The 27,748-nt window shown below is 45.9% G+C and overlaps 1 protein-coding gene across 4 annotated transcripts; it reads right to left on the reverse strand.

The window, feature by feature from the left end:
- Positions 1–26,765, reverse strand: LOC116662214. Of its 4 annotated transcripts, none has more exons than XM_032475712.1 (4): positions 20,223–21,059; positions 8,511–8,634; positions 6,623–6,672; positions 1–3,099 (listed from the first exon to the last, which is right to left on the reverse strand). In XM_032475712.1, the coding sequence occupies exons 1-4, from the start codon at positions 20,397–20,399 to the stop codon at positions 3,037–3,039; spliced, it is 414 nt and encodes a 137-aa protein (XP_032331603.1). In that variant the 5' UTR covers positions 20,400–21,059; the 3' UTR covers positions 1–3,036. The 4 variants fall into 4 exon arrangements, 1 of the variants encoding a protein (XP_032331603.1); XR_004318217.1 differs by lacking the exon at positions 20,223–21,059 and adding an exon at positions 26,670–26,765 and having other exon boundaries at positions 43–3,099; XR_004318221.1 differs by lacking the exon at positions 20,223–21,059 and adding an exon at positions 14,084–14,103 and having other exon boundaries at positions 43–3,099.
- Positions 26,766–27,748: the final 983 nt, after the last annotated feature.

Here is a 27,748-nt window from a genome sequence, read left to right on the forward strand (position 1 = left end):
CATTGAAATGTATTTTTATTGATCGATAAGTCATGTAACATTAGTATGATACAAAGCAAGTTTGATATGACAATGGCAGACACATAATTATAATATTGTTTATTTTTCTTAAATGTTATATTTAACACATTTACATAAAAGACCAAGATGTAGGCAAAAGCTTCAGTAATTTGACTCCATTGAGTGCTTGCAGTAAACAATAGGTTTCCCCCAGCAAACGTCTTATTGCCTTAATTGAACCTCCTTGAGAAAGAAAACCACACACTTTGTAATGTAAATGTTAATTGTAGTAGACAATGGTTCTAGGTAAATAGCACCCCTGGACATGAAGTAAATGAAAGGAATACAGGCACTTAACAATGAAAGGTTGTTTGCACAAACAGTGCTTCACACGTAAATAAACAAGGGTCTTCTCAACGGTCACTACAGTAGTAAAACTTTGGCACGTGTTCAGCAGCCAAATTGAGAATTTATGTTCATAAAGTCTCTCAGAGTTTCCAACTGAATGTAACAGTAGTTTTACAGGCTTCTCCAGTCTGCAGTCTTACAAGGAGTTGAAACTACAAAGGAAAGTGTAACGCTTCTGAAGAAAAACTGTATGTTTGGAATTTGGGATTGTCTGTAATCTAGGCCATGTGGACAATAACAAGCCATTTTGGGCATTCTTGAATGCATGTTTGTATTTATATTTAAATGCCTATACGAATGTTTGCTGGGTGACGTGTGGAAAAGATGTCACGGGGGACCTCTAAAGTGCCAAAGTTTCTCCTAAATACAGTCATTTTTAGATTACATAAAAATGGCTGTTTAGAAGGCATCTAGCTGGGACTATACCAGAATAACCTTTTATCATACTGGAATCAACACTCTTTAGGTTGATGTTTATAGTTTTACTTCCAGTGTGTGTCTGCTGGCATAATTAGGCCAAGTTCCTAGATATACCATGTTAAGAGGTAAATAGCCTGAGGAGGTGATCATAATGTCTGTTATTATAGAGATAGTATTTCTAAATATAACCCACCCAAAACAAAAGTCAAAAATGTGGTCACAAGGCCAAAAGTATGCACTGAGAATTTGATATGAGGGTCAGGTGGGAATGGGACTTTTGGGGGAACTTTTTTTTTTTTTTACTAGTTTTCCTTAAATATTGAAAATCTCAACCAAAGAAAGAAGCCAAACTTAATTATGGACAGATTAAACAGCGGTTATAAAATTAACAGACAGTATGCAGCAGCTACAGACCAGTTGGAGGCTGCAGATGGCTGTGGGTGGGAAATGCCTCTACTTTCTTAAGCGATGGAGATGAGTATGGTTTGTGCACTTGATGTTTTTTTCATACCCCCACCCCCCAACAGGGCTGTCTGTCATAGGCTGCCGGGCCCCGCTTTACCACTTGCCCCCGAGCGTGGGAATCGGAGCGTCCTGCCGTTCACATCTCCTGCATTCCGTTTAGCGGAATCAATTAGGCAAGACAGACCCTCCGATTCCCCACCCCCTTTCCATTTTTGTCAGGTCTATATACGTCCTAATTATTTCAGTTTGGGATGCCAGAGCTGTTTCCTGGATAGACCTGATCATCCTTAAACAAAAAGAGAGGAGGCGCACACGTGGGTTGTGGCGTAAATGTCACTTTCATTTCCAATGCTAGGCGCAGAGTAAGACAGAACATTTTTTTAACACTTTGACAAGAGGGGAGGCGATCTCGTCTCCATCATGTCTTTCTGCTTCAGTAGCTTCCTCAAGGAAACCCTCTTGGAACAGAGAAGCATCTGTCCTTGTATTTTGAATAGAAGAATAAAAATCAGCCTTTGCTTTTTTTCTCTTTTTTTGCACTTTCCCTGCTAGCTCAATGTCCTCAGTAGCTACAAATTATTAACCTTCCAGTATTAACTTTTCTGAATGTCTAATTTCATATAATTTGACATACAACACAAATACATGCAGTTTCCAAGCATAATCTTCCAATTTTTCAGGGGAGGGGCTTCAGAAGGGAACGGCGCCTCAGTCTATGTATATGGAATCATTCTCAAACTAGGTACTAGACATCCCTACAACAGCTTTCTAAGAAAAAGAAAATAAGTCCATATGTAAACTTTCGCTTTTAAGTAGGACAAACTGTAGTTTGTGTCTCTTTACTCATTAGCACTCTACAATTCTCCTTCGCAGCTATAACAACCTCTTTCAAAATATCTGCACCTTTATGTTTTGGCATACGTGTGTCAATTTCCTTTAATCCCACCTTTAATCATAAGGAAAGCACAAAACCCCAAACAAAGTTAGATTCAATAAGTATTCCTGACCTTTCTGGTTTTTACTGTCTCTTGGTTGGAGTTCATTCTCACACGCTCCCCGGCGATCTTGAAGGAGTTTTTACTTTCGGTTATCTAGCTTTATGAAGACCAATACACTCATACAGCTAGATAACCAAAGATAACAACTCACTTCCCTCACAGCCTCTGTCTTCTTCGGGCCAGACTCCAGATCCGGATCTTTCTGGCAGAGCAGAAGAGTAGTCCTCCAGGAGACTTGACGCGCATAAGATTCCTCCTTGCACGAAAAGACGACCTGGTTTCTGTCTGTGTGTGCGGCTAAAACATCCAAATGAGAGCTGTTGCTTTCAAAGTTTATTCCGAACTTTTTTTTTTCCTTTCAGCAAGTAATCTCCGGCAGCGTTAGCCAACAATTCATCTATTAATATCAGAAAATAAAACCAGCTATTAAAGTGCAGCAAGCGGTTAGGAGTGAGCAGCAGCATCCATCCCTTCACAGGCCTCTATTTGCATTGTAAATTGCTTCATTCTCACGCAAGACTCTTTAGCCTCCCTCTATAGAGATGTATAAAGCCAACGGCAATTTCCAGCGCAGGTTAAGGAGGAAGGAAAAAAAAAACATCCCATTCTATAGAAGAAGTGACAGCTGATTCAAGGATCTGCTCCGGATCCTTTTGGGTTAGGCACCATGAGCTTTTTACCAAGCGGTGGCAGCTTGATTGCACATATCTTGTGTGTGTGTGTTTTGGGGGGAAGATCCTCGATTTCACAAGGCTTCTAGGCTGGGGAGGAGAAGATGCCGTCTTGCTGGTGTGCTGCTGCCCCGGGTCTGAAAGAAGGAGAAAAGGGCCATCATTGGAGGGGCTTTCACCGCCAAAACGTGGACCAGCCAGACGGGGTCAAAGGTTCGAGACCGCGGGAGACCAAGGTAATGATGATGTCATGAGAAATCTCAAGTACACGGTTATTGATATGCATCAGTGATCATCCAACTGCCCCACGCCTGCTGCCCGAGCAGCGGCAGCGGCGGCAGCAGCGGCGGCAGCATTGCAACAGTCCTATTTTCTCAATCAACATCTCTTCCGCTAGCACTACCGCCTGCTCCTGGAAAAGCAACCCGCGGCCTTTTACCTCCTCGGTGCTAGTGTAGATCGCTCTAATATCCAAAGACTGGAAGAAATCTCTCTCTAAGGACAGATAAAAGCATTTCAGATCTGGGGAACGTCTTTACCTGCATTTCTCTTCTGGCAGATTGCACGGGCAGAGAGATGGAAGGCACTTTGGTATTGCTTAAAGCAGGGCCTTGCTTTCTGGGGCTGGGAATCAGATCTGTATTACGCAGTGAGTCGATGTGTGATTACATTGACAATTTGCTCTGGTGGTGTATTTTTAATGGCTTCACAGCTCAGGCACGTTTTGTATCTATGTACCGTGGCGACAGGGCAGCATATTTTGTTCTGTAAGTTCAAACTGAATGCTCTTAAGCAAGCCGACTTAATCCTGTTTTTCTTTTTTTTTTAAATGACTCTATATAGGGTGTGCCTTAGAATGTGGCACAGGTAAATACTGCAGCAATAGTTTCTAATGTTGTACGCAACTCTGCTGTAATAAAAATGCTGAGCCTTTGTCTGTAGTTTCAAACATCAATTTTCACCCAGAAGGGCAAAATGTACTGGTCTTCCTTATGAAATTGTATAAAGAAGGATTGTTACCTTGTTCAAAAGACAGATACACACCTGGATGTTAAGAGCATACATAACTCTACCCCCGCCTTCCCCTTCCTCACCCCCACCTTTCTTCTATCTAGAAAGGGATATTGTTTTATTAATTAATTAGCTTCATTTCTTTTTTTTTTTTTTTTAGGACTTTTTAAACTGTGAATATGACCACTTAAAAGATGACTTTTCTTTTTCTCTCTCCTTTATAATGGGTAATCTGTGTCCAATGCATCTATGATGTGTACAGTTCTAATAGTCAGAGGCCCCTCAACAGAACATCTAAGGTACAGTCCACATAAGATGCATATTCAGTCTGCATGAACTTTATGGACTTTTTTCCAAAATTATGAGTTATGTTTGGTGGTATTTCTATTCTTTAAATATATGCCACATGCGAATGTCATAAATCTTCATATTCATTTCACACATCACTAGTTTATCACAATACTCTCATTTTTATAGGTTGACTATTTTCCCCAGTGACTAAAACACTTTCAAAATTAATATACACTCTTTCATTAATTCAGTAATTTATTCATTTAAGACATGAGTGTGAATATGGTTGCCAAATTACATACAGAGCACATATATGTAAATCCTATAGAACAGACTGACAAGTAAAGAAAACCAGAATTGCTAAGAAAAGCCCCAATTAAGAATTCAACAGCAATATTACACCAACTAAATATATAATTTAGTAGCATGATGCCAACTTTTCCCTAGATTTTTTTGTAATTTACTTTTTTAGTGAGCATTCTTGTCCTGATCATTTAGAAAAGACTAAGCTATGGAAATCACTCATCTATTTTTCCTATCAAATCTTGGCCAAGAAGTACAATCAGAAATGGCTGCATTGGGTTATATATAAAACATACATGCAAACTACAAACAAAATCAGAGAAACACATTCCCACAGAGTTACTGTTCCTTCTTGAACTATGAGCCATGACATAAACTATTGGGTAAGAACTGAACACATCACTGAGGCACATGCCATTTTGACATTATCTAAAACCCTAATGAGCTTTGCTGCCTTGGAATACTGAGAGTATTTTGGCCTTGCTTTCCAAGACCTAGAAGCAGAATAATTAGTGATTTGGCATGTACTGCAAAAAGCAAGCATATGATCAGATGAATTCAATTCCTTAAGTCAAAATCCCAAGAAATGTCAGACATTTTTAGAACATCTTTTTTGCTTTATATATGTATGGGTGGGGGTTGGTGAAAGTAGAAAGATATGATGCATGCATGTCTGTATGTGTATCACCACTATATTTGTGTAAATTAATGTGACTATATTTCTACATTTAACAATTATATGCATTTTTAGAACCCAAGTAACTATCATGAAAGCCAAGATACTGAAGATTTGAGATGCTTCTACAATTAGAAGCTACAGAAAATACTGTCTTAAAATAGCATCTTCTCTGGCAATGCCACACAGTCTGACTCCGGGACTAGCCTCTTGCCTGTCACATATACTGTAGATTCATTATGAGAGCACCAAAAAGTGGATTTAGCCAACATAACGATTATGGGCAGTCTGTTCATTAACCGTAGATAGCCAACTAAATATTTTACCTCTCCATCAGCTTTCAAGGTGTGAAGAAATAAAAGATACATAGCAAGGCTTAACACTGAGCACCTTGGTATTCTGAATACCGCCAAGGTTTTATCATATACATTTCAAGGACTATATTATTATCTAGGATATGAGACAAATTAAAACAATTGTGCTGCTCTGAAGATTCCTAGCCATGTCTGCCATACACTGTTATGAGCAACTATTAACACCTAGATGTTTTTATTTCAGTTATTTTTGCTTTACAAAAAGCTATTTAGCTGAGCTACAGAATACCCTTTCTGAAATCTGCATATTGACAGATATACTGAATTCATATGGCTAGCCTACTCATCCTCTAATAAATTCCCATTAATGGCCAGTAGATTAGGACGTGATTGTCATGCTTGTTTTCTAATCTTTTTATAGGTCTCCAGATGGCTAAAACATGATTTGAAACATCCTGGTTTTCTTGGGAATAAACAATCTCTGCTTAAGTTAAGAGTGAAAAGTTATGATTTTCCACAATTTAGATCAGAATTATGCTATTCCATACATGCAAATACATCAGGTTGTCACTAATATTTAGAACACTTTTCTGAATCCTATGCAGACTACTGCAGAGTATATAAAGAAATTGGCCTATCACTGAAATCCCCTTTTTAATATTGAGTTTGTATGATTCTCATGCATGCAAACCACAGTCCACTAATACAGTCTAGACTACCATTTTCCATATTAAAAAGCCATTTAATTTACAGTGATTTGAATAGTTCAGGCAAGGTACTTGACTAACTTACTTTCTAATAAAAGTGTCCTATTATTTCTTCTATACCTCAGGTTCCTTTTTTATAAGCAGTTACAGGCTATATTTGCATTCTTCTTGATATATAGTATACATAGGCTACCTATGGGGGTGAAACTGCACATATGGAAACTTAGGTTTTTCTGGAATTGTTTCTATTGCATGAACTGGGAGAGATGTTATATGCTGTAGGTCTGCCACCCAGTAAATAATATTCTATTTTCTTGTACATCACTTTGATTTTATCAAATGTAAATTTTAAAATTACCTTTGGTTGGTTGGATTGTCTATTCATTTTATGCTGCTTTGTAGTCTCATCTGAAAAACAGTCAAGAAAACAAATGATCACAGTTTTAATATGTATATATAAAATCATGCCTAGATGTGGCTTCATTTAAAGGATTGCAATTACCATGATTCCTTAAAATGCCAAATGTCCAGAAAACCCCAATACAATGTATCCTGTGCTTCAGCACCCACAGGGTTAAATATGCTAATTTGCATTTAAATGGAGACATGCATGATAATAGGAATGCAAAATATGCAGAATCTGGAGGGGTTTGGAAATTAATTTTTTCTTTCTTCTTTTATTTTTAGCTTAGAAGAAAGAGGGACTCTTAAGAAACATTAGGGATTTGAACACTGTAACCTGCCATACAAAAGAGGAGAGGGAGTTCTTCCCTGTAAGAATTTCAAGACTGAAACAAAGTCATATTTTTTTTAATGTTAAAGGCACTGAATTTCCAGGTCTTTCAAACAATGGGAATCCCTGGGTAAATATCTAATCCATTAGAAAGATGCAAATAGTTTACTGTAAGGGCAGCACTGTGAGATGTGCATTCATATCTATGGCTCCTGATTGGCTATTTCCTCCAGTAAATCAATGAATAATGTAAAACCTGATTGCTGTAAAGTGGTGGATTTTTTTTATTCCCTCCCCCATCCCCCACGACTCAATATTCAAGAAGTCTTATGAAAATAGGTTGCTTTTCTTTTATGATTTTCTTAGAGTTTATTGTTACTTTGGAGTGGTGGGGTGGGGCTACTGGTTTTGCAAAATGAAAGTACTGCACTGGTTCAATTATGCTGACTATGACAGCTCATTTCTCCAGACAGCACCCTAATTACTGGTGCAAAGAGGGGGAAGGAGGGTGGACGGCAGAGGTAGGCACTAGGATAGAGAGGAAACTGGACCCCCGCCGTTCTGGGCCCAAGGCAGCCTCAGCTCCCAGAGAGCCCCCGGCCATGGCCGTGACTTGACAGAGCCTCCGGACTAACTTCTGATCGATTCCACTGCTGCCCTGACCCCTCAAGACAGTTCCCCATTCAAACACCACTGGTACATTTGTAAGATAAAACGCCGAAGACACTAATGCAAATACATTGTCTGGGTTCCCACCGCTCTGGGTTCCCTCAGACAGTTCCAGGCCAAGGAAGGAAGGTCTTGCCTCCCTCAGCTGAGTCTGGGCTCCTAGCAAACAGAGAGACCGGATTCCGCTCGGATACCAGAAGAGTCAGAAGCTGAAATGGCTCCAAGTCCCAATAAGTAACAGAGATGGTTGCATCTTGACGAATCCGAACTTGGGTTAACCCTGTAAAGCCGCCTCTTGTTTCCCAGAATCCAAAAGGGAAAGAGAAAAGGGAAGCGGAAATCCTCCAGATCTAGTTAGCTACTATACATAAGTTGCCACCAGAATCCAATTAGATCCTCACTTCATTGACAGGTAATTGCAACTTTGAGGTGGTTAAAGAATTATTCAAAATGCGAATCCTGACTCCGGGAACGCAAAATACAATTGCATTTGCTCTAAGTTTAAGAGGGAAAAGTCCCATTCCCAACAACACAAAATTATATACAAAATTCCCCTTTCCAAAGCGAAAATTTCCTGGCATCTTTCTACAGTTGGGGGTCAGGCCGCTGGAATAATTAACCGTCCTGGCTCAGAAAACTCACGAGATCAACAGGTTTAGCATCCGAGACACACAATCAATTAGCTGAAGCAAAGCCCCGGACTGGCCCTCGGAGTGGTCCTCAGCGGGGCTCTGCGGGCACGGCTTGCTGGCGAGGTGAGGAGCGCGGGCGCCGGGCCGCGGCAGGCACTGCTGGCCCCGCGCCGCCGGTCGAGCTGCAGCCTGCGGGCCGCCACGATACTCACTTGCTCTCCTCTCTGCTACAGGCAGTATTGCCCCGCAATCCAGCTGGACAGGAATCGAGGTGCCGGCCAGAAGACAAGATCCAGAGTCACAGGGCGGCCGCAGTACACAGTCTCCTTTCGGCGTCTCAAAAAAGAGAAAAAAAATTTCAGATCATCCCTCTCCTTGGCACATTTAAAACTGCCGCTCAATTCCAAACGGTGATTCTTGCTTGATTGCGTCTAAAATAGTTTAAACGGATCTTCTCTTCTAGGGAGAGAGAGAAAAGCGCCAAAGACGAAGGAGGAAAAAAAGATAACTTTTCCCCCCCACGCCAGGCACTTGCTCCCTGAGCCTCGGAGTGGAGAGTGAAGTGGTGTGTGCGAGGCTCGGCAAGTTTTTGGGGGGGCTGTCCAAGGTCTAGTCCAGCCCCCTCTGCCGAGGAGGACGTGCTCTGAAACTCAACCAATTTCCCCACTGCTTTTGTTACTGATGAACTGAAGCCCTATTGTTCATCCATTGCCACGGTCTTTTTCAGTCCCCACACTACGTTCTGCGTTGCCAGAGATAATGAATTTGCACCCAAACCTCTCATAGTCCCCTCCTGACAGACGGAACAAATTAGAAATGTCTCGTCTGAAGGAGGGCAATGGCTACATTTTCCTATTGTAGGATGCAAAGCACACATTTCTTTGGAAACTTCTTTTGCCTTTTCTACCTTTTATTTTCTTCTCCCTCTTTTTCTTTTTTCCTTCAGTTTTTCCCCCTCTTGATTTCTTTAGGCTACCCTCCCCCCTCCCCTTTAAAAAAAATAGCCCTGTCTTGTTTTTCCAGTGCATCATTTAATGTAACTTGTGGATCTTTTCTACCTTTCTTCCTTCTTTCCTCTCCTTTCTTTTTTAAGGACTCCTTTGCAATTTTATTTACAAACTTGGAGAATGACCTTTTGACTTGCAGACTTAAAAAAAGAAAAAAGGTCTTTTGGTTCAAGTCCCCCTTCCTCACTCCTCCCCCTCTTTTTGTTGTGTCGTTAAATGTGTTTGGCTAAAGACAGCAATACATTATAAGGATTTTTATTCTGTAAAGTCCAGAGCTATTCAAAAGGTACCAGGGACGCCCCATAGGGGTTGGTTAGCTATTTGAGGGGGAAGAAAAAGCGTGTGTGTGTGTGTGTGTGTGTGTGTGTGTGTGTGTTCCAAGGAAAGAGGCAGAGACATGTGGGAGGGTGTGGGTGGGAGTGTGCAGGGAGAGAAGGGTGGGAGCCTTGAGGGGAAGGTGGGCTTCCTGGAACACTATCAGGGAGGCTGTCAGGGGTGTAGGCGCGAGAGGGCGGTGCAAGAATCCGTCTCGCCGAGGGCAGCTTGCACCCTAGGGCCTGTTCGCGCTCCCGGCCGGCCGCAGCCTGAGGGCGGGTGTCTGCGCGCGCGGGCGCCTGTTCCGAGCCTGCGCGTGTGCGGCCGGGGCGGGAGGGGGGACGTTGTAAAAATTCTGACGAGTGGCCCGTATGTAAATGTGGCCCGGGGGGAGCAGGGAGGAGGTAATGAGAGCCGCGGGCTCGCAGCCCCGCCGGCGGCCCCCAGCTTTCCCGCCAAGTGCAGCCGGAGGACATACAGCCATGCGTGTCCTTGGCGGGAGGGCCCCCCGCCTGCCGCGCGCGCCCGCCCCCCGCGCACACGCACACGCTCCCATCGCCGGCGTGGGGCCCAGTGGCCACGAGCATGTCAGGAAAACAAAGCTAAGGCTGCGAGGTGGAAAGACGAAACCGCAGCCTTGGCGGCCAAGAGTAGGACTGGGAAGCCGAGACCGCGGCCTCCTGCGTCCCTTCCTTGCCAGCTCGCAGCCAGCCCTCTGCCCCCGTCTCTGCACCGCCCTGGCCCAGAAGAGGCCGAAGACCATTTCTTAGCTGCCCAGGAGAGGGTAGCGAGCAGAGGCAGGGGCGGATGTGCGCAGGGAGGTGCCAGCGGCCCCCCGCCTAGTGCGCGGGCACGCACACGCTGGCGCGCGGGGCCGGCAGTGGGGGGAGTCTGAAGACCTCCCTGCCGTGTAGCCGAGAGCGGCTACCCCCTGGCCGAGGCTGCGGAGCTTCAAGTGAAAAAGCGCACCAGGCTAAATCCGGCAAGACAGCGCCCAGGCCTGCGGCCACGGAATCTCTCGCACCTTAAGCACCCTAGACAATGTAATCGAAAGGGCCTGGCAGTTCAGAGACTGCCTTCTCTGACCCCCTCCCCGCCTTCAGATGGATGAAATTCAAATTCCAGTCCAGGAGATGTGGCCTAGATGGTCCCGAACATAAGTCCCAGAGGTGGCCGTGTAGAGACACTAATCCCTCGCTCGTCTCGCTCACAGCGCCTGCCTCAGTGCTCACTAGCTCAAGCACCTTCCCAACACACACACACACACACACACACACACACACACACACATTGACAGTCCCATCACATTAAAGCACACGCTCTTGGCATAGCTGTTAATGAAGCCGACGCGCTTAATGAGTGCACAGGTAAATAGGTACCGAAACGAGAAGCCCCCACCAGTCGGCTGGGCGATTTACCTCTCCCTACTGGAAACACGTGTAGCTTATCGTGTTTTAGGAGTGATTTGCGGTGGTCTGAGGTCTCCCCCTCCTCTTCTTGTGGAGAGAAGCCAAAAAAAAAAAAATCAAGTTCCATTGTCAGAGTCTTCTTTCTGATAAGCTATCAGAGCATTGGTCTAAAGCATTTGGGGATTTGATTTGGTTCGTTATCTGTTGTTTTTGGTTTGTTGTTTTGGGGTGTGATGTTTTTCTGAAGGAAGCAAGGGAACGTGTGTTTCGTGGGGCTGGAGGCGCAGGACAAGAGCCTGCTGTGCGGCCTGAAGGCTGTCGAGGCTGGAAGCCGGGCAGTGGAGAAAGAAGGCGGCGATTCGTCCTCCCCCGGGGTCGACATACAGGCTCCCTTGGCCCCCTTGGGCCTGGGATCTGCCACTGCCGTTGCCGCCGCGCGAACTAGCGGGCTCCGCCGGCTGCCGCTCCGTGTTTTCCCCCATCCCGGCTTCACGTTCAAGGTTTAGCTGCGAGGTCACGTCCATTGACGTCAGCTCCCTGTCTCCCTCTACGTCCGGCTACATTTACATACATCAAGGAAATTAGGGCATTAAAAAAATATGCAAATCCTGCGCGAAGAGGAGCCTGTGCATTCCTGGCGCGATCGCCTTTTATTGAAGCTTTTAATTAAAGGGGCCAGTTGGCAAGCCCCTGAAACAACCGCCAAAACCCCCAAAAGAGAAAAATAAACGCTGTAGCCTTCGGAAACGGTTGTTTCGGCTCCTGTTCTGTGGGCGGCTGAGGACCGCCGGCTGCCCGGCTCGGAGAAGAACAGGTTAGAGGAGGCAGCTCCAGCCCATGCATAATCAGGGCTCCGCGGCGCCTCCATTCTTTCCTCCTCCTCCTCCACCTCTCCTCCTCCTCCACCTCTCCTCCTCCTCCCGCTCCCGCTCCTGTTGGTTCCAGCGTGTATTATTTTTAATACTGATGCATATGTAAAGGTATATTTGCATTTTTTAATTCGCGAAAAGCTCAGGATTATCGTTTTATTGATTCTCTCCACCTTTTTTTTTTTCTCGCTATCTTATTATGTCTGTCTCTCTTCTCCCTTTCTGTCTGTCTTTATTTTTTGGCAAGTGTCTGCTGCTGTCTCTTGCTCGATAATATACACAGTTGCCTCCCTGCTTCTGTTTATCGAAGGCTCCAAATATGCACATCTGTCATATATGTAATGCCCTGTATAACCTCCTGGTTTGGTCATTAAAGAAAAGACACATTTTGTTTATCTCTCCTTACATACCCCTTGATCGGCTGTAATGCCCATCGCTCAAGGCTCAAAGTTTGATTGTCTAATTAACTTCATATTAGCAAAACACAGTTCGGGCCGGTGCTTTTGAGATCATGTATGTATAAAGGGAAGTGATTCCAAAGATTTCTAAAGAATTTTTCTGCTGATTAACTGAAAGGTGTGGCATTCACCTCCCTATTGCTTTCTAGCATTTCTTATTGCAAAAAAAAAATCTATTTAAAAATCTGTAGAAACAGCAACGGACAGCCTTCTGCAAGGAAGACATTTTCAACCATGTTGTATTTGTACCTATCTGCCTCATTCAAAATTTACTGAGTTTCATTTTTCTCTTAATATGACTGGAAACAAGGTGTGTTATCTTGATTGAAAAGTGTCCTTAATTCGTGACTTCGGAGTGAAAAAAAATAAACATAACAGTTTACTATTTTAAGCCAGTTGATTTGCCCTAAAATATACAGGCCTTGAGTTAGATTTCAAGCAATGGAAATCTTGCTTATAGGGTCGGATTTTTCTTCCTGGCAATGTATTTATTCAGCACAATGGCTTCTGGAAAATATATATGTATAAAGTCCACTTTAAAAATTTCCCCAAAACTATTATTTTAAGAAGACTGAATCCATAATAGCATAGCCACAAAGAACAGCAAAGAGGTACACATGCAGCTTATTCAATTAAACAAGTCCAAGTACATGCACAGGTAATTAGTTTTCTTATGAATGACTTACCTGCACAGATACTCGGGGCAAGACTCACCCTCCCCAGTTGCTTTCATGTATAAATATTCACATGTATTTTTCCCCCATTTTAAACCTACAGCTCTATGCCATCTTTCATACTGGACTATCCAGCATCCATTTTTAGCACCCCTAATTCTTATGGCATTTCCTCTGGCTGTAGTTTTTCCAAGCTTACACCAAAGTGCTCACATGATATGTCACCCAATAAAAAGTGGTCAGATGCCAACATGTAAAACATTAAAAAACGGAAATACACTTATCCTTTAGATTTGCCCTTACCTTGCCATATATAGCAAGATTACGTTTCCTAAAGTACATTTTCAGCACATTTTATGAATAGTTGCAGATTCCACAACGACTTGCAGAACTGCCAGTTTCTGGGGGGCACCCGGCTGAGTGAAACAATTCGGCAGGTTAAATGTCTCCGAGTTTGGCTGCAATTCAATCGTGCGTGACTGTTTGTTCCTGCCTGGACTCAGGCACATACCTGCCCGCCTTTATGCAGGGATCAGGACAAACACACCGGCCACGACGCAAGGCATACAGTGTCGGTGCATATATTTAGAGGGTAGTAGTAAGGAATGTGTGCATGTAGGGATGTCTGGGCATGCATGTGTGTACAGACGCATGTGTGTGTGCGCGCGCCTGCGCGCGCTGTGTGACAAGGGACACAGAGAGGTACACCTCTTATCTCTGATCTCTCTGTAATCTCCTTTTCTGTTTCTAATCTCCCTTATTGGCGCATGGTAGTAATCTGAAGCCTCTGAACCGTCACCGTCACTGCCGTTTGCGCGCTATGGCTTACCCCGGGGGCCGGTGGCTCGGTGGCTCGCTGGTTCGGTGGATGTTGTGATGGAGGGTGGGTAGCGCCGTTGCCGCCGCCACCGCGGGTCCGGGTGCTCTGTCCCAGCCCCGCAGCCGAGCGCGCGGTGCCGGAGCCCCCTCCCACCCCGCCCTCACCCCCATCTTCCCCCCCCCTCCCCTCTGCGCCTCCTCTCCACCCTCCCCCCCCACCCCGCCCCATATTACCATATGGAGGCCGAGTCCCTGCGAATCACAGCGGCAGCGGGCGGTATTTGAATAAGCCCCGCAACCCGCTCAGACCCCTACTCTCCCGCAGGCGGCTTGCCCTGCACCAAGGGCCAACACTCTGGCCGGTAACATGTCAGCGGCCGACACCTCCCCCAAAGTGCCCTGGGCCCGCAGGAGGGAGGGAACTGGACCTCCCACTTGCTACTTTTATATTAACTTGGCTGATAGGATCAGACAATAAATAGGGGAGGGGGAGACAGAAATACAGACACACAGAGAGATGGGGGAGAAGAGGGGAAGAGGAGAAGAGAGAGGAAAGAGAGGCGCTGTGGGTGGTGGGGGGGGAGGGGGAGAGAGACAAGCCGAGGAAAGGGGCAAAATCGGGGAAAGGAGCCCAAAGGGTTGAGTGAAAGAGAAAGTAAAATACGGAGGGAGTAGGGAAACGATGGAAGGGGGCGAAATGGCCAAATATCTGAATTTGGACTTTCCAAGCTAAAAATACCACCTCACTGAACTTCACAACCTCCAATTAGACACGTGTTTCTCCCCTCTCCCACGTCACCAAATGATTAATATGCCATCTCAATCAAAAATAATTATTTAGAATTGTGTAACAGATACAGGATTTAACTAAAGGAGCCGATTTTGTGAAATACAGCAAAAGAGATAACATTTAAAGATGATGTTGGCCACCTCACGTTAAGAATGTTAAGACTTGCCTTGAAGACTCAGGCACTTGCCCAGCCTTGTCTTCTGAGACAGCGAGACCGAGGCCCACAGTCAGGAATAGGAACAGTGCTCCGAAATATTTTGGAATTTCAGTAAGAATTTTTCTTTCCTTTTTGATATTTGTTACAGTTTTCTTCTTCACGAGTTGATTACGTTTACCAAAAAAAAAAAAGTAGATAAAGTGTGGGTCTTTTAAAAATTTGACTGCAAAGTGTCCCCACATCTGAACTGAGCATATGGTTTTTAAACAGTAATTTAAATACATACCCAGTTCCATTTTGCATACTTTCAATAACTCTTCCGAATTTAGCGTTTCAACAGTGTTCCCCTCCCTATCGTCAAATTGGAAAAATGATTTCCCCGTACGAAACAAATCAGAATCGTAATAAAATCTTCAGTCACCTAGACCATGTACCCATTGTAAATATCCCTCTTGGTATTCAGAAACCAAACCCCTCTCCTTTTGAGACACACAAAAAGAACGCTTCTTTAATAATCTCTAACGCGGCACACCGAGGCCGAAGGCAGGGGGCCTCAGGACGCCAAAGAAGGGCGCAGAATTCTCAATACCTAGAATTTAAATACAGACTCCAAAGATGTGCTAACTGCTAGTTTCCGAAGGGGAATAATACTTGGCAAGCAGTGCTTTCAGGGAGGACAACCACATCCAAATACTGACTCCTTCCTGTGTCGGGGGATGGGGGAAGTCGCGGTTACCCGGCATTTCTGGGTACAGACGTGTGTACAAGATGGTAGGTAGCTCACGCGTGTGGCCAGGCCCAGATTTCTTTCTTTTCTTTTTTTCTTTTTTCTGTCTTTTTTTTTTTTTTTAAGGCAAGAAATTGAAAAGACTCCCCTTATTCTATGGCTAGTTCCCACGAAGCTGGGATTTCAACCTCTTGTTTATTTTTAAAGCCAATGTGGACCCCAGGTGAATTCCCCGGCTCGAGATTTTACCAGGATGGCCCCAGTGCCCAGTCGCTGCCCCACAGCACGTGAAGAGAAAAGAGGGAGAGTTGGTGGCTTCAAGCCGCTTCCGTCGGGGCCCAGCGTTTGCCCCAACAGACCCCTCCCTTCTTTCTCTCCCCGAAGGCGCTCCCTTAGGCCGGCCAATGTCGCTGCGGTTTTGGCCAGGTGAGCGAGGGGACGGTCCCCGAGGGCAGTAGCCCTCTCTCCCGAGCACTGGTGGGTTTGTGAACCCGCTCGGCGCGGAAGGCTGAGTGGCGCGGGGGCCAGCGCGGGGCTCCCGGCTCCGGCCAGCAGGGGAACAGCGACACCTACTGGCCGCGTGGGCACCGCTTCGGGGCCGTCGGGGCGCCCCTGGACTAGGGGTGCACCGCAGCATGCATTTGGGAGGCGGCGGCAACCCGTGCCCAACGCTCGGCCCACCCCTCCAGGCATCGCTTGCCCAAGGGAAGGCAAAGTCTTCGCTTCTAGAGACCCCTAGGGGGACTGCAGGATGGGCCTGAACACTCGCGCCGGCACACAAGGCCTCCAGCCAGAGTCTCTTTCTTCTGGGGAACCGAGGGATCTGCAGACGCAGTTGGCCACCTTCTCCTGGTTTTAAGAGAGATACAGGCAGAAGCTGGAGCCCTGACCTCTCCAGGTTCACGACCCAGGCCTCTTCTCCACGACCCCCATTTTGGTGCCTCCTAAAGATGATATCTTTACAAATTAGAATCAGAGGAGAGTTCATTATCCTCCCTTAAGAAGGGACATGTAAGAGTCAAGGACACACTCATACGTAGTGGCCGGCGCCAGGCAAGCGGACCGATCGAACCCTCCTACTCGCCAGCCTCCCGCACCTTGAGCGTGCCCTCACCGCCGCTTTGGTAGCTTTTCTTTAAAGATTATGATCTTCTTACTTACACCGAAAGTAAAGGCAAATTTGGGGTGGTGGTGATATTTTCGAGACCTGATGATTGATAGATATATCGATCGATCGATCGATCGATCCTGCTAAATGTGAATGTGAATCCTTGGACTGTTGGCCTCAGTTGGGAAAAGGAAGGTGATGCCAAAGGAAGGCGAGGCCCCACAAAAACGTAGCAAGGATGAGGATGAAAAGAAACCAACTCGTTTATTCCACATTTCCTTTCTCTCCTCAGTCCATTCTGCTCAAGCAAATAGCCACTTCTGTGAAAAGGAGATGCAGGTGGTTCCAGCACTGGGTGGAGAAAGAAAGGAGGGAGCTCAGGCTTTTCCTCCCCAGATGCCTCCGTTTTCAGTGATGGATTTTGAGACTCACCTGGGCTTGAGAAACCCAACTGAATGTGATTCAGGTGTTAACACGCTTAAACATTAAAATATATTCCTTCTCCTACAAAGATGGGGCTATTTGAACTAATTTGAATCCTTGAGATTTTCTCTTTAAAATACTACTCATTTAAAACCCCAGAATTAAGAAGAAAGAAAAAACTTTTCATTTAAAGTTTAAGTTCATCCCAGGAGTTATTTCCCTTAGCCTTAGATAGTGGTTGGAACTAGGGTCTAAAGGGTTTTGAGGAAAAGGGGAGGAAGGTCTTGTTAGGGCTTAATTTTTGTCTGCATTCTCTACAATAACAAAAGTTTTGCTAATTCTGTTTTGGTTAAATAATTTTGGACTCTGAGTGCCCTGAAGTCAAGAGTTTTAGATCAAGTCTCTTCCATTTTTTTTTTTTTTTAGTTAAAAATTCTCTAAAATGCTCAAGAAGGCAGCTCTTCAACTCAGTTTTGCAAGAATTTTTTCTTCAAGTGTATCTGAATGTGTTCTGATAATGTATGAATTCATATCCCAGAGCAGGACCTTAGCAGTTTGTATGATGTATGAATAAACCTGTATTACTAATGATGAATAAAACAGAGCTATATCCTAATGACATTGCTGTCAATGAAACCTGCACCCCTCTGCATATCAAAGTCAGCTTTCTCCTGGTGTAATGGAAATCTTCATAGAAAAGAAAATTATTACAGAAAAATTAAATTATACTGGACACCGAGCAAGCACCCATTAACCAAACCCAATTCAGAGGTATCTTTGGGTACTGAAGGCAACTTGGAAAATGCAAGGGTTGAAATTCTCTCCTTTCTTAAGAAGCACTACTAGAATGTAGCTTTATTTATGACTTGAAAATCTCAGCTAGAGTGGATTCTCACTGTTGTTTAATATTCTTTGGTTTTATTGACTCTAAATATTTTTGATTTACCATTAAACAAAATAGAAAACCAGAATTTAAGTATCAAAAATAGTGCAATTTCTCTATATACCTAATGACTCCTAAAGCATAAACATATTAAACCACAATTAAAGGATTGTTTGTTTACTTTGGACAGAAAATTAAACCATTGAAATTGTTTCTTATTCACAAGAAATATGCATATGTGCATGTTTTATATTATATGCCATGTTATATACAATGGATATATATAAAGCATATAAACCATGAATATCCATGGTTGCTACAGTGGCATGTGTGGGTGTGTGGGTGTGAAGTAAGGGTGGAGGCAAGGCTTCTTGTTCTGTTTAGGTCTTTAATATATTTCCCTTCTTTAATTTATTTCTCTTTAAATTCCTCTTATTTGGCAAGTAAATTAAGAAAGGAAGACAAGCTAAACTGTCATTAGACTGTGTCTGTGTTCCTTTGTCACACCTGCCCTCTCTCTGGGCTCTCCCGGGAGGGTGTGTGTGTGAGTGCATGTGTGTACTTCCTTTCCTGCTTGTTGAGAAGCATGAAGGAAGGAAGGGATGTGAGGATGGGATTATTGATCAAAAAGGCACATCATTGCATGTAAAATGAGATGAACCTATCTGAAACCTTGTTATATCCCAACAGGATGGTTATATGGGGTGAGAGCCTTGTGTGTGGTAGCTGGCAGACTGATGGCACAGATCACTTTGGGAGAAGGGAGAGGCTCCCAGAGCTTGGAGGTGGCCTCCTTTCAGCTGCGGTGAAATCCGCAGGGGCTCAATGACGTTTGGCTTCAGGGAGTAGAGCTCCAAGGACACCTGTGTGCATCTGGTTGGAGACAGGTGTGTGTGTGTGTGTGTGTGTGTGTGTGTGTGTGTGTCTGTCTGTCTGTCTGTCTGTCTGTCTGTCTGTCTGTCTGTGTCTGTGTAGGGAGGAGTAGGTGCTTCATTTAAAAAAAAAAAGTCATTTGAAAAAATACTGCTCCTAAAATTCTACCGTGTCATCAATTGGAGTCAGGCACCAAGGTCACTAACATGTTCCAGGTTCACTCACGGACCGTGGCAACATTATTGCTTTTGCTAGTAGGAATATAGCTTCTTTCATGTCTTTGGTTCTTTATCGTGCTTCCCTAGGGTGGGGCGAGGCTCTAGCCTCTCCCTCCTCCCTTCTTGATCCCTGCAAACAAAACCATTCTACCACTTGAGCCATCTGCTGCAGGTGTAATGGATGGCAGGGGGCCGACCTAACCACACTTCAGTCTCTTCTAGGTCGTCACCGCTCTGCACCAAACAAATGAGTCCTGTTTCGCCACTAGGGTGCCGAGGTGGATGGTGGATGCCGGCCCCCGCCCCTGGCAGCGTTCAGCGCTTAGAAACCAGAGCCAGCTGACAACACACGAAACACACAGGCACAGAGAAAAAGCCGAGCCAACGTTTGCTCCCTCTGTCCCCTCCCTCTGCTCTCTGTACACATGGAGGACATGTACACAGCTTTTACACATTTAAAAGCTCTCTCGACTCCCTCTGAATTCTTGGTTACTTATGACGGCCTTTCTCACTGCACATAGCCCCCCTTGTGTGTGTGTGTGTGTGTGTGTGCGCGCGCGCGCGAATATGAGTGTGTGTTTAAACGCTTATTGGTAGGTCATCAGCAGCTGATCAGACATAGTAATCCAATAATCTTTTTGAATGCACACAATTTTTCATTAAAGGTAATTGAAAAAAAAAAAGAGAGAGAAAAGGAAAACTGTCGATTTCCTCTGCAAGTCTTGGGTTCCCAGTTTAGGTTCCAGGGAACCACAGAGCTGCGCAGCCAAACTTTCCCTTTCCAAGGTTTGAGCGAGGCGCAAATTGTCACTTCATGACAGAGCAGGGGGTCATTTGCACGCGGGTGTGTAAAAGAGGGGAGCTGTGAGGACGCGCAGCATAGGGAGAGAAATAGGGTACTGGGAAGCCCCCCTGAAGTGGCTTGGAACCCTGGCAGGACGTATAGGGCGCCTCAGGGCAGTAGCCTGGAGTCCAGTCTTCCCAGGTTCACAGCATCTTCTTGATCCTGACCCGCGGTACGGCCAGATCCCAGCCCGCTGTCGCAGCCCACCCCGCCCGCCCGCTCGCACCCCATCTCCATTTTTATCATTATTTGAGTAGCCCCAGGAAATGGTGCCCATCTCTTGGGCCTGGGCTATGGGTGGAGGCTGGACCCTGCCAGGAATCGAACTCCGCTGTCCCCAGGGTACTTACCTCGATTGAGGCCCTGGCAAATGGTGGCCCTGAAGCGTCAAGTTTCCTCTCCCAGCCGTTGTGCCAGATTCCCCTCCTGCCTGCTGCTCCTCTCGGCGGGCTCGCCTGCCTCTCTCTCTCTCTCTCTCTCTCTCTCTCTCCCTCTCTCTCTCTCTCTCTCTCTCCCCCCTCCCTCATCTCTCTCTCCCCCCCCCTTCCTCTCTCTCTCCCTCTGTCACACACGAGGATTACTTGTGACTTTTAGAGGCAAAAGCTTGCTTATTCAGAGATGAGAGGGAGGGGAGAGGGAAGGGAGGAGGGCGGGAGGAGAGAGGGGGAGAGAGAAGTCCAAGGGGGATGGAGGATGAAGAGGAGGTGGAGAATCTGAGGTAGTGAAGGCGTAGGTAGAGGAGGAGGAGGGAAGGGAGGGGTAGGGTGGAGTAACCGAAGATGGGCTGGGATGGGACGGCGAGGAATAAATTGCTCCCCACCCAGCTGCAGTGCGACGCCCCCAGCGTCCCGGGGGAGCCGGTGCGTCAGATCGCGGCTGGCCCAGGCGGGGCAGTACAAAAGCGCCGCGGGACCCCCTTCGCAGGCTTCTGCCCCGCCAGAGCGAGCGCCGGAGGCCGCTCCACGCTCGAGCTGGACAGCGGAGAGGTCTCCTCCGCCCGGACAGGGGTGGCTATCTAGGGGCTCCAAGCTCCACGGAACTTAGATTTCATTCCTGGGCTCCTGGCCACCCTCGCCCGCGTCTCAGACCAGAGCTGGAAGCCCGCGCAGACCCAGCGCGTCCTCACCCTGGCCGCCGGCGCCCACCTTAGCCGTAGCCCCTGGGCCCCGCGCCGCTCATCCGGGCGGCATCCATATGCCCTGCATCTCTGTTCACATTTTGGGCACCCCCTCAACTTGTTATTACGGGGAAGAGAGAGAGAGAGAGAGTGTGTGTGTGTGTGTGCGCGCGCGCGTGCAGCGCGCACGCTCCAGGCTAGAAAGAAGGTGCAATCTCGGCACGAAAAAGTAGCTTCGGTCTCCTGCAGCTTGGAGCCCGCGACCAAGTCCGATCATATCCAGTATTTGAGATTATAGTTCTCAGCAAGGACCAAAGTGAGAGCTCACCGGATCATTTCAACTGAGTTTCTGTACAGCCAGAATTGTTCATTATTATTGTTAAATACGAAAATAGGCTTTAAAAAATAAAGAATAGTTGCAGAGAAAGAAGGGGGGTCATTTTAGCAATGATCAGGAACCAAAAGTGGTTGAAATGGTTTTCTTGGACAAGAGCATCCACGATGGATAAAGGTGGAAACCTCAGACTGGTACAAAACCAATTAGTTACGTGACGGGATTAAAAAACAGATGCATGCTTCTGACATAGACGACCCATTAGTTCTCTGTTAACTGCATTAAGCCAGCGCCATGTAACGATTACATGGCCGCCTTCAATGTACAATCACGGGGATATTACAGAGGATGCGCACAAGCGTTTATAGAACTCTCCGTTTACTCAAAGACACACAAACACACACACAGTCACATTTATAAAGAGAAAAAGTTTGAACATCAGCACCCTAAACTCATAGATATGTATATTTTCTCAAACAACAATCTCTTGAACACAGTAATTTTCCTCTGCATTTCCTTGCTGACCTGTAGATGCGACATTTTGGTTATACAGCAGGCTACTCGGATCGACATAATTCTGCTTACATTTATCGCGGGTGACACGTCATAAAATGCCAGAGGAGGAGGGGAAACTCTGAGGGGTGGGGGCTTTTACTAACAATTATACTCTCCCCTAGCAGTTTCATTTAAATAATAGCAATGATGTCACGGTAACCATCCTCTTTCTCCCACTTCAGTGAAACTACTGGATGTCTTGGTGAACAATGCATTGTATATTTAGTTAAGGAATTATTATTGCTATAGAGTTATAGACCCATCCTGTGACATAAACAAATCTCTGAACATTAAATTATTGGAACATTTGACATGTTTTAGAACTCGTTTACTTGCCAAATCTTGTTTCAGAATAAGGAAGATAACATTGCTAGTTTGCGCCCACCGTAGTTTTGAAGGAAAATGAAACAAACGAAGTTGTTCTTTAAAAATTATGTTAGTTGTAGGCAAATAAAAATATTGCCCTTCATCACAATAAGCCGGTGGGCAATCTATTAAAAGAGGATCATATTTTACCAGTCTGAAGGGGAGTTTAAGAATTATTTCCTCCAGCGGCCATAGGAGAGGAAGTAGGAAGCATGCAGACCCCAGCCCAGCCTGCACTCTTGGGTCGCTGTGCCAGGAGCGCATACTCTGCGTCCATCTGCATCCCAGCCCTCGAACATCCACGCTGTCTGGAGCTCGGTTTTTGAGAATGAGTGCAGTCTCTGTGGATCAGCCACACACTTAGAAATGGGTATTTGTATCAGGGCAATGTTCAGGCTATAGGGCAGAGGCAAGAAGGAGACAGAACTCATTTTTTCATTATTTAGGAATTGCTTAATAAGTAAACTGCTCTGCTTATTGCATACTATTTTAGAGAATTTTCCTCTCTCTTTGAAATTATTAGCCAGTGTTTGCTTCTAATGAGGCCTCAAGTTTGGGTTCTCCGGAAGAGGGGAAAGGCTCAACAAGATGCAGATGTGAGGTACAGAACAATTAGTGTAAAGGAAAGTAATTGATTATCTAATAGGTAAAGGAGGAAAAAAGAAACTTTGGGTTACATTTAAATAGGGCTTAGCAGTTTGCAAAAACTTTTCTTTTTTATATTTTAAGCAGTAAACTTCATAAAGTGTATTTCTTTTATTTCTCTTTTAAATCATCCACAACCTCAGAAATTTCATCTTCCTTGCTAAGAAAATGCCCCCCAAAGGCTTGACGTGGACACCAAGTAGCCCCAACGATGTCTGGCTTGTCCCTTTCGCGAAAGGATTTATGAGGACTCAAGAGAAATCCGAAGTCCAAAACTGGTTCAGTGGTGACTACACTTAGGAGTTTGCTTTCAGTTTATGTCTTTTAAGCACCACGTGACTAGACAGGAATGGTAACTTGAAAACACAACCTGATTCTGGGCAAAATCATTTTGTCCTTTTGGCATGAAAATGTAGTTATATCTCCAAGTTCCACCCAGAAGCAGACTGCTGCAAGTCAGGGCTGATCCCTCCCCAGATCACGACAGGATCTTCAGCTGGCAGATGAGATCCAGCAAATGGGATTCATGAAGAAATTCTTGGGCATTTCAAAAAAAAAAAAAAAAAAAAAAAAAAAAAAAAAAAAAAGGAAGAGGGGTAGGGGGTGCAGCTTCCTGATTCTTTTTGCGGAGAGCTTCTGTGATAACAATCAATGGCTTTCAAAGCACCATGGAAAGCAGGAGTTCACTACTAAACAGTTTTGAACATGATGTATTTAATGGGCCTAGCTTAAACTTTGTTTTAAAAATCCCTCTGCAGATACTACTCTTCTCCCTGCTTATCTTTTACAAGATTTTCTAAAATCTCATTTGTAGGTAGTCATTGCTGGGGATGTGCTACATTTAACAAGACAGATACAGAGGCACTTTGGGGCCATGTAAATATCTGTGTAAAGAGTCTGCCAGCCTTACCTGGTAACTTCATCTAATAAATGGGAGCTACTTCAAAAAAAAAAAAAAAGACATGTTTTTATTTATGTAGTTGCAATTCAAGTCTTTATGAGTGTAAGTTTCCAGCTGAAATCCTCAGTCTGAATTAAGGAGTCGGGATACACACTCAGATCTCCTGTAACTAACCATTCGGACACCCAGCCTCTGGCCGCTGTCTTCACAGTTACTGTTATAATTCTCCAAGCCTTTGCTTTTAACGTTATCACCTTTAATGATATTAGTCCTGTCAGGCTAAATGCACAGGTTCAAATTTAGCCTAAAAGTTGGTCACTTAAACATTATTCCCTATTTTATCATTCAAAATAGAGCCCACTCCCCAAAATTGAACAAAGGTTCCTTAACTGTCCAATCCTTCCTTAGGTCTCAGGGGGTTCAAACTAGCCCTTAGCACTGAATTTCCTGAAAGCAACTATTTGGTGTCCACAAGTAACTGAAGGTTTAGGGAGGGAGAGGCCACCATTCCTTAATTTTCTTTCGTTTCTGTCTTACAAAATGGAGCCTGACAGTATATGAAATCCCCCCTACAGCTTACCAAAATTGGTTAAATGTTTTAAAAACTAATTGAGCAAGAGTCCCATGGTCTTGTATTTTCAAAAGGGTCCCAAGCTGGCTCTTTTTGGATGGTTTTGAGACCTGCGCCCGCCCAAGTAGCTCTCAGGTAAAGCTATCCAGATGAAGGCGGGGCTCCCTGTCACCTGCGAAGGAATTTTACCTAGGATCTCCTGATTTTGCGCCCTAAGTCACATTCAGCCATATTTGCAAGGGGGTCGGTAGGCTAATAACAGTCAAATAGTCATGGGGTAGAACCCCACAGTTTCTACCGGAGAGGCTTTGGCCAGAAAACAGAGAGCCAGCTGGGCCAACCAGCTCCACGCCCCTCGCGCCTGGACTTCAGGCCACCTGAGGCTGCGGCGGGCTGCCGCAGGTGAGCAGCTGGGGAAGGGGACGTTGAATGCTCGTCCCTGGGCCCCCAGCCCTGCCTTGGGCCCCTCTTTGGGAACGCCTTGACCTGGGCCGCCATTCCTTTTGGTCTTTTCCTGCGGAAAAAAACGCACCTGCTGCCGCGGATCAAGTACACCTGATACCACATGTAGTCAAGAGAAAAAGGAACAGAGGAAAAACCCACCTTCCTTAATTCCGTTTGCTTAGAGTCCGGGCTGCCAAATCCGTTACATAATGCCAGCTCCAGCTGACACCTGTGCGGGTGCTGGAGCTGGATCGGGTTCTGGCGGCGACTCGGGCCTGGAACGTTGGCTCGGCAGCGCCCAGGCCAGAGGTCAAGGGGAAGAGGAACGAATTTCGGGTTGAAAGGCGGCGCCTCGGTCTGGGGGAAAGGTAGGGACTGGATCCTGGAGAGCAGGCTTCAAGGTGGCTCCCAGGTACAACAGGAAAGCGAAAAATCAAAGCTGCGGTTTTGAGGATTCAGAGTCCTCAGCGGACAACCGACGCCCCTCGCTGCCCCAGGCTGGGGTGGGCTCGCGGGGGCGCCCCTCCGGCCTCATTGAAGGCGGGCTACTCACCTGCTGCAGGGCCTCTGGGAGTCCTGGCTCCCGGTCAGAACCCTACTTCTGGGAGCTACTGATGCCCACCTTGGAGGTACCCACTGCGTGGCCTGATAGGATTCCCCTTTTCCTTGAAGGCGGACAGTGGCTTTATGAATCGGCCATCATTAAACCAACCCAAGCAAAAGAAGCCCTATATGCCACAATGAGGGCACGGCAGGTATCTTTTGCCCAATAAATGAGCACTTTGGGCAAACGGTGGTTACAGCATTGAATCTCTCTCTCCCAACAACCTGAATGTTCAGATCTTTGGGTTCTGCACCAATGACTCCGTGAGAAAAAGTCAGTACCCAAACTGCTAGGTATCCACATCCTTCTGCACAAACCTCCTGCTCCCCGGCTAAGGCGAAAGACCTCGGATAGTGTAAACTCTGCAAGAAGTCGTATTAATGTTTCCGAGATTCATTCCTTCCTTCCTTCCTTCCTTCCTTCCTTCCTTCCTTCCTTCCTTCCTTCCTTTCTTTCTTTCTTTCTTTCTTTCTTTCTTTCTTTCTTTCTTTCTTTCTTTCTAACGAAAGAAATGCAAGCTCCTCAGGTGAGCCTTCTACCTACCAGGACACAGTGTCAAAGGAACTTGTCGTGGTGGTTTATAAATATCAAGAACTTGGACAGTGCTATTGGAATAAATCCGGACTCCTTTCATGCAGTTCTTAGGGATTTAGTTGAGGCCCTGGAGACGTGACTCAGTCTCCCCAGTCCACAGTGTTAAATGCTTTGGGGGCTTTGGCTGAAAAAAAAATAATAAAAAGCTAGACCTCAAGTTCCGTGTGGATCTCTCAAAAACAAAACCACGCGCACTCAGCAAGAAGCAGGGACCTTCCCTGCACATCTGCAGGCTTCCACTTCCTCGCGTGTTAAAATCACCAACGTTGGTTTCCTGGCGTCCTTCTCAACGCGCCCCCTCCCCACCCCCAATTCCCCCGACCGAATCAATAGCCATGAGAAACGCCGTCGGTTTCTCTTTCTTTTCTCTACCAATTTCAAAGACATCTAGATATCTTTCGTGTACTCCACACCCTAAATAAATATTCTTTTACATCCGTGTGCACTTACGACGGTATGGACCTGGGCCCCTCTCCCCGGTGGCTACCGAGTTGGAGAAATCCGACCCGAGGATCAGTGGGCTGGAGAGGCTAGGACGCGCGCTGCCCAGCCTCCGAAAGCTGGCGCGCACAACCTGCCCCGCCGAACCTGCGCTCGCGGAGAATGATCTTCACAGCAATTTAGCAAGCCCCACCGAACAAAAGTTAAAGCGTGATGGCACTATACCTTGGCCCGGGTTACTCAGGCGCCTGTCTCCCATTTTGGACATGCTGGAAGTGTTCGGTTTGGGGAGGTTGCTTTGGCTGGGTTTGGATTGCCTATATAAACCCTGCTGGAGTACTGTACCGAGGAACGCGCCTTGATGGACTCGGGTGTTAATTAACGCGCGGCTAATTTGAGCTGGAGGAGCAGGAGGCGGCCGGCCGCGCTGCTAGCCGCGAGGGGCCAGTGACCTCTAGTGGACATGAGGGGATATGCAGCTCGGGCGAGTCTGCTTGCGGGGCTCGGTAGCCGAGAAAACTTCTGCCTGCCGGGATGCCTGGAGACTCCTCCGAATCCAGCGGCAAGGATGGACATTGGTCCTCGAATTAAAGGAGAAAAGGCCGTTGGCAAGTGATGTCGAGAGAGCGCCTTAGCTCTTCTGGTATATCTGAAATCTAATCCCAAGGCAGTTGAAAACACACACGCTCACACACACACACCCACCCACCCACACACAAATAGTTATTTACCGTTCTTTTCGGTGGGGGAGGGAGAGCCCGTGTAAGGAATTTGAGAAGTGGGCTCCAAGTGGTTTCTGAACCTAGAGGAAAGCAGGGCTTTCAAAGCTCTGGGGGTCCTCAGCCAGTCAGGAAAAGGAGTCAGAATGCGCTTCTGTAAACAAAGTTCATCAGTACTCCTATGACCTATTTTTGCTTTCAAGAATAAAAATAAAAGAAGACGCTCAGTTGGCTTAACAAGAAAAAAGCAAGAGAACAAATGATGTGTTGAACAGCCCATATTTCTCCGAGTTCACACCCCTCAGGCAAATAAGACAACACCACAAAAATACTAATAACAATAACACACTCGAGCCTTTTCACATAATAAAATAAAGAAAAGGTCCAGCAGGATAAAATGACCTGTTCCCCCCACCCCCTCCATTTATTTTACCAGTTAACTAAACTGGTGCATTAGCTGTTTTGGAAAAGATCATCCCCAAACTGCATGCGTCAAAAGCAAAACATGGGCCATAGAAATTCAGACCGAATGCCCTTTTCTGAATAAATAGAATTCTGCATATTCTGTTTTCCCACTCTGCACAC

The sequence above is a fragment of the Camelus ferus genome, chromosome 3 (genome assembly GCF_009834535.1).
Source record: "Camelus ferus isolate YT-003-E chromosome 3, BCGSAC_Cfer_1.0, whole genome shotgun sequence".
NCBI classification, from domain to species: Eukaryota; Metazoa; Chordata; class Mammalia; order Artiodactyla; family Camelidae; genus Camelus; species Camelus ferus.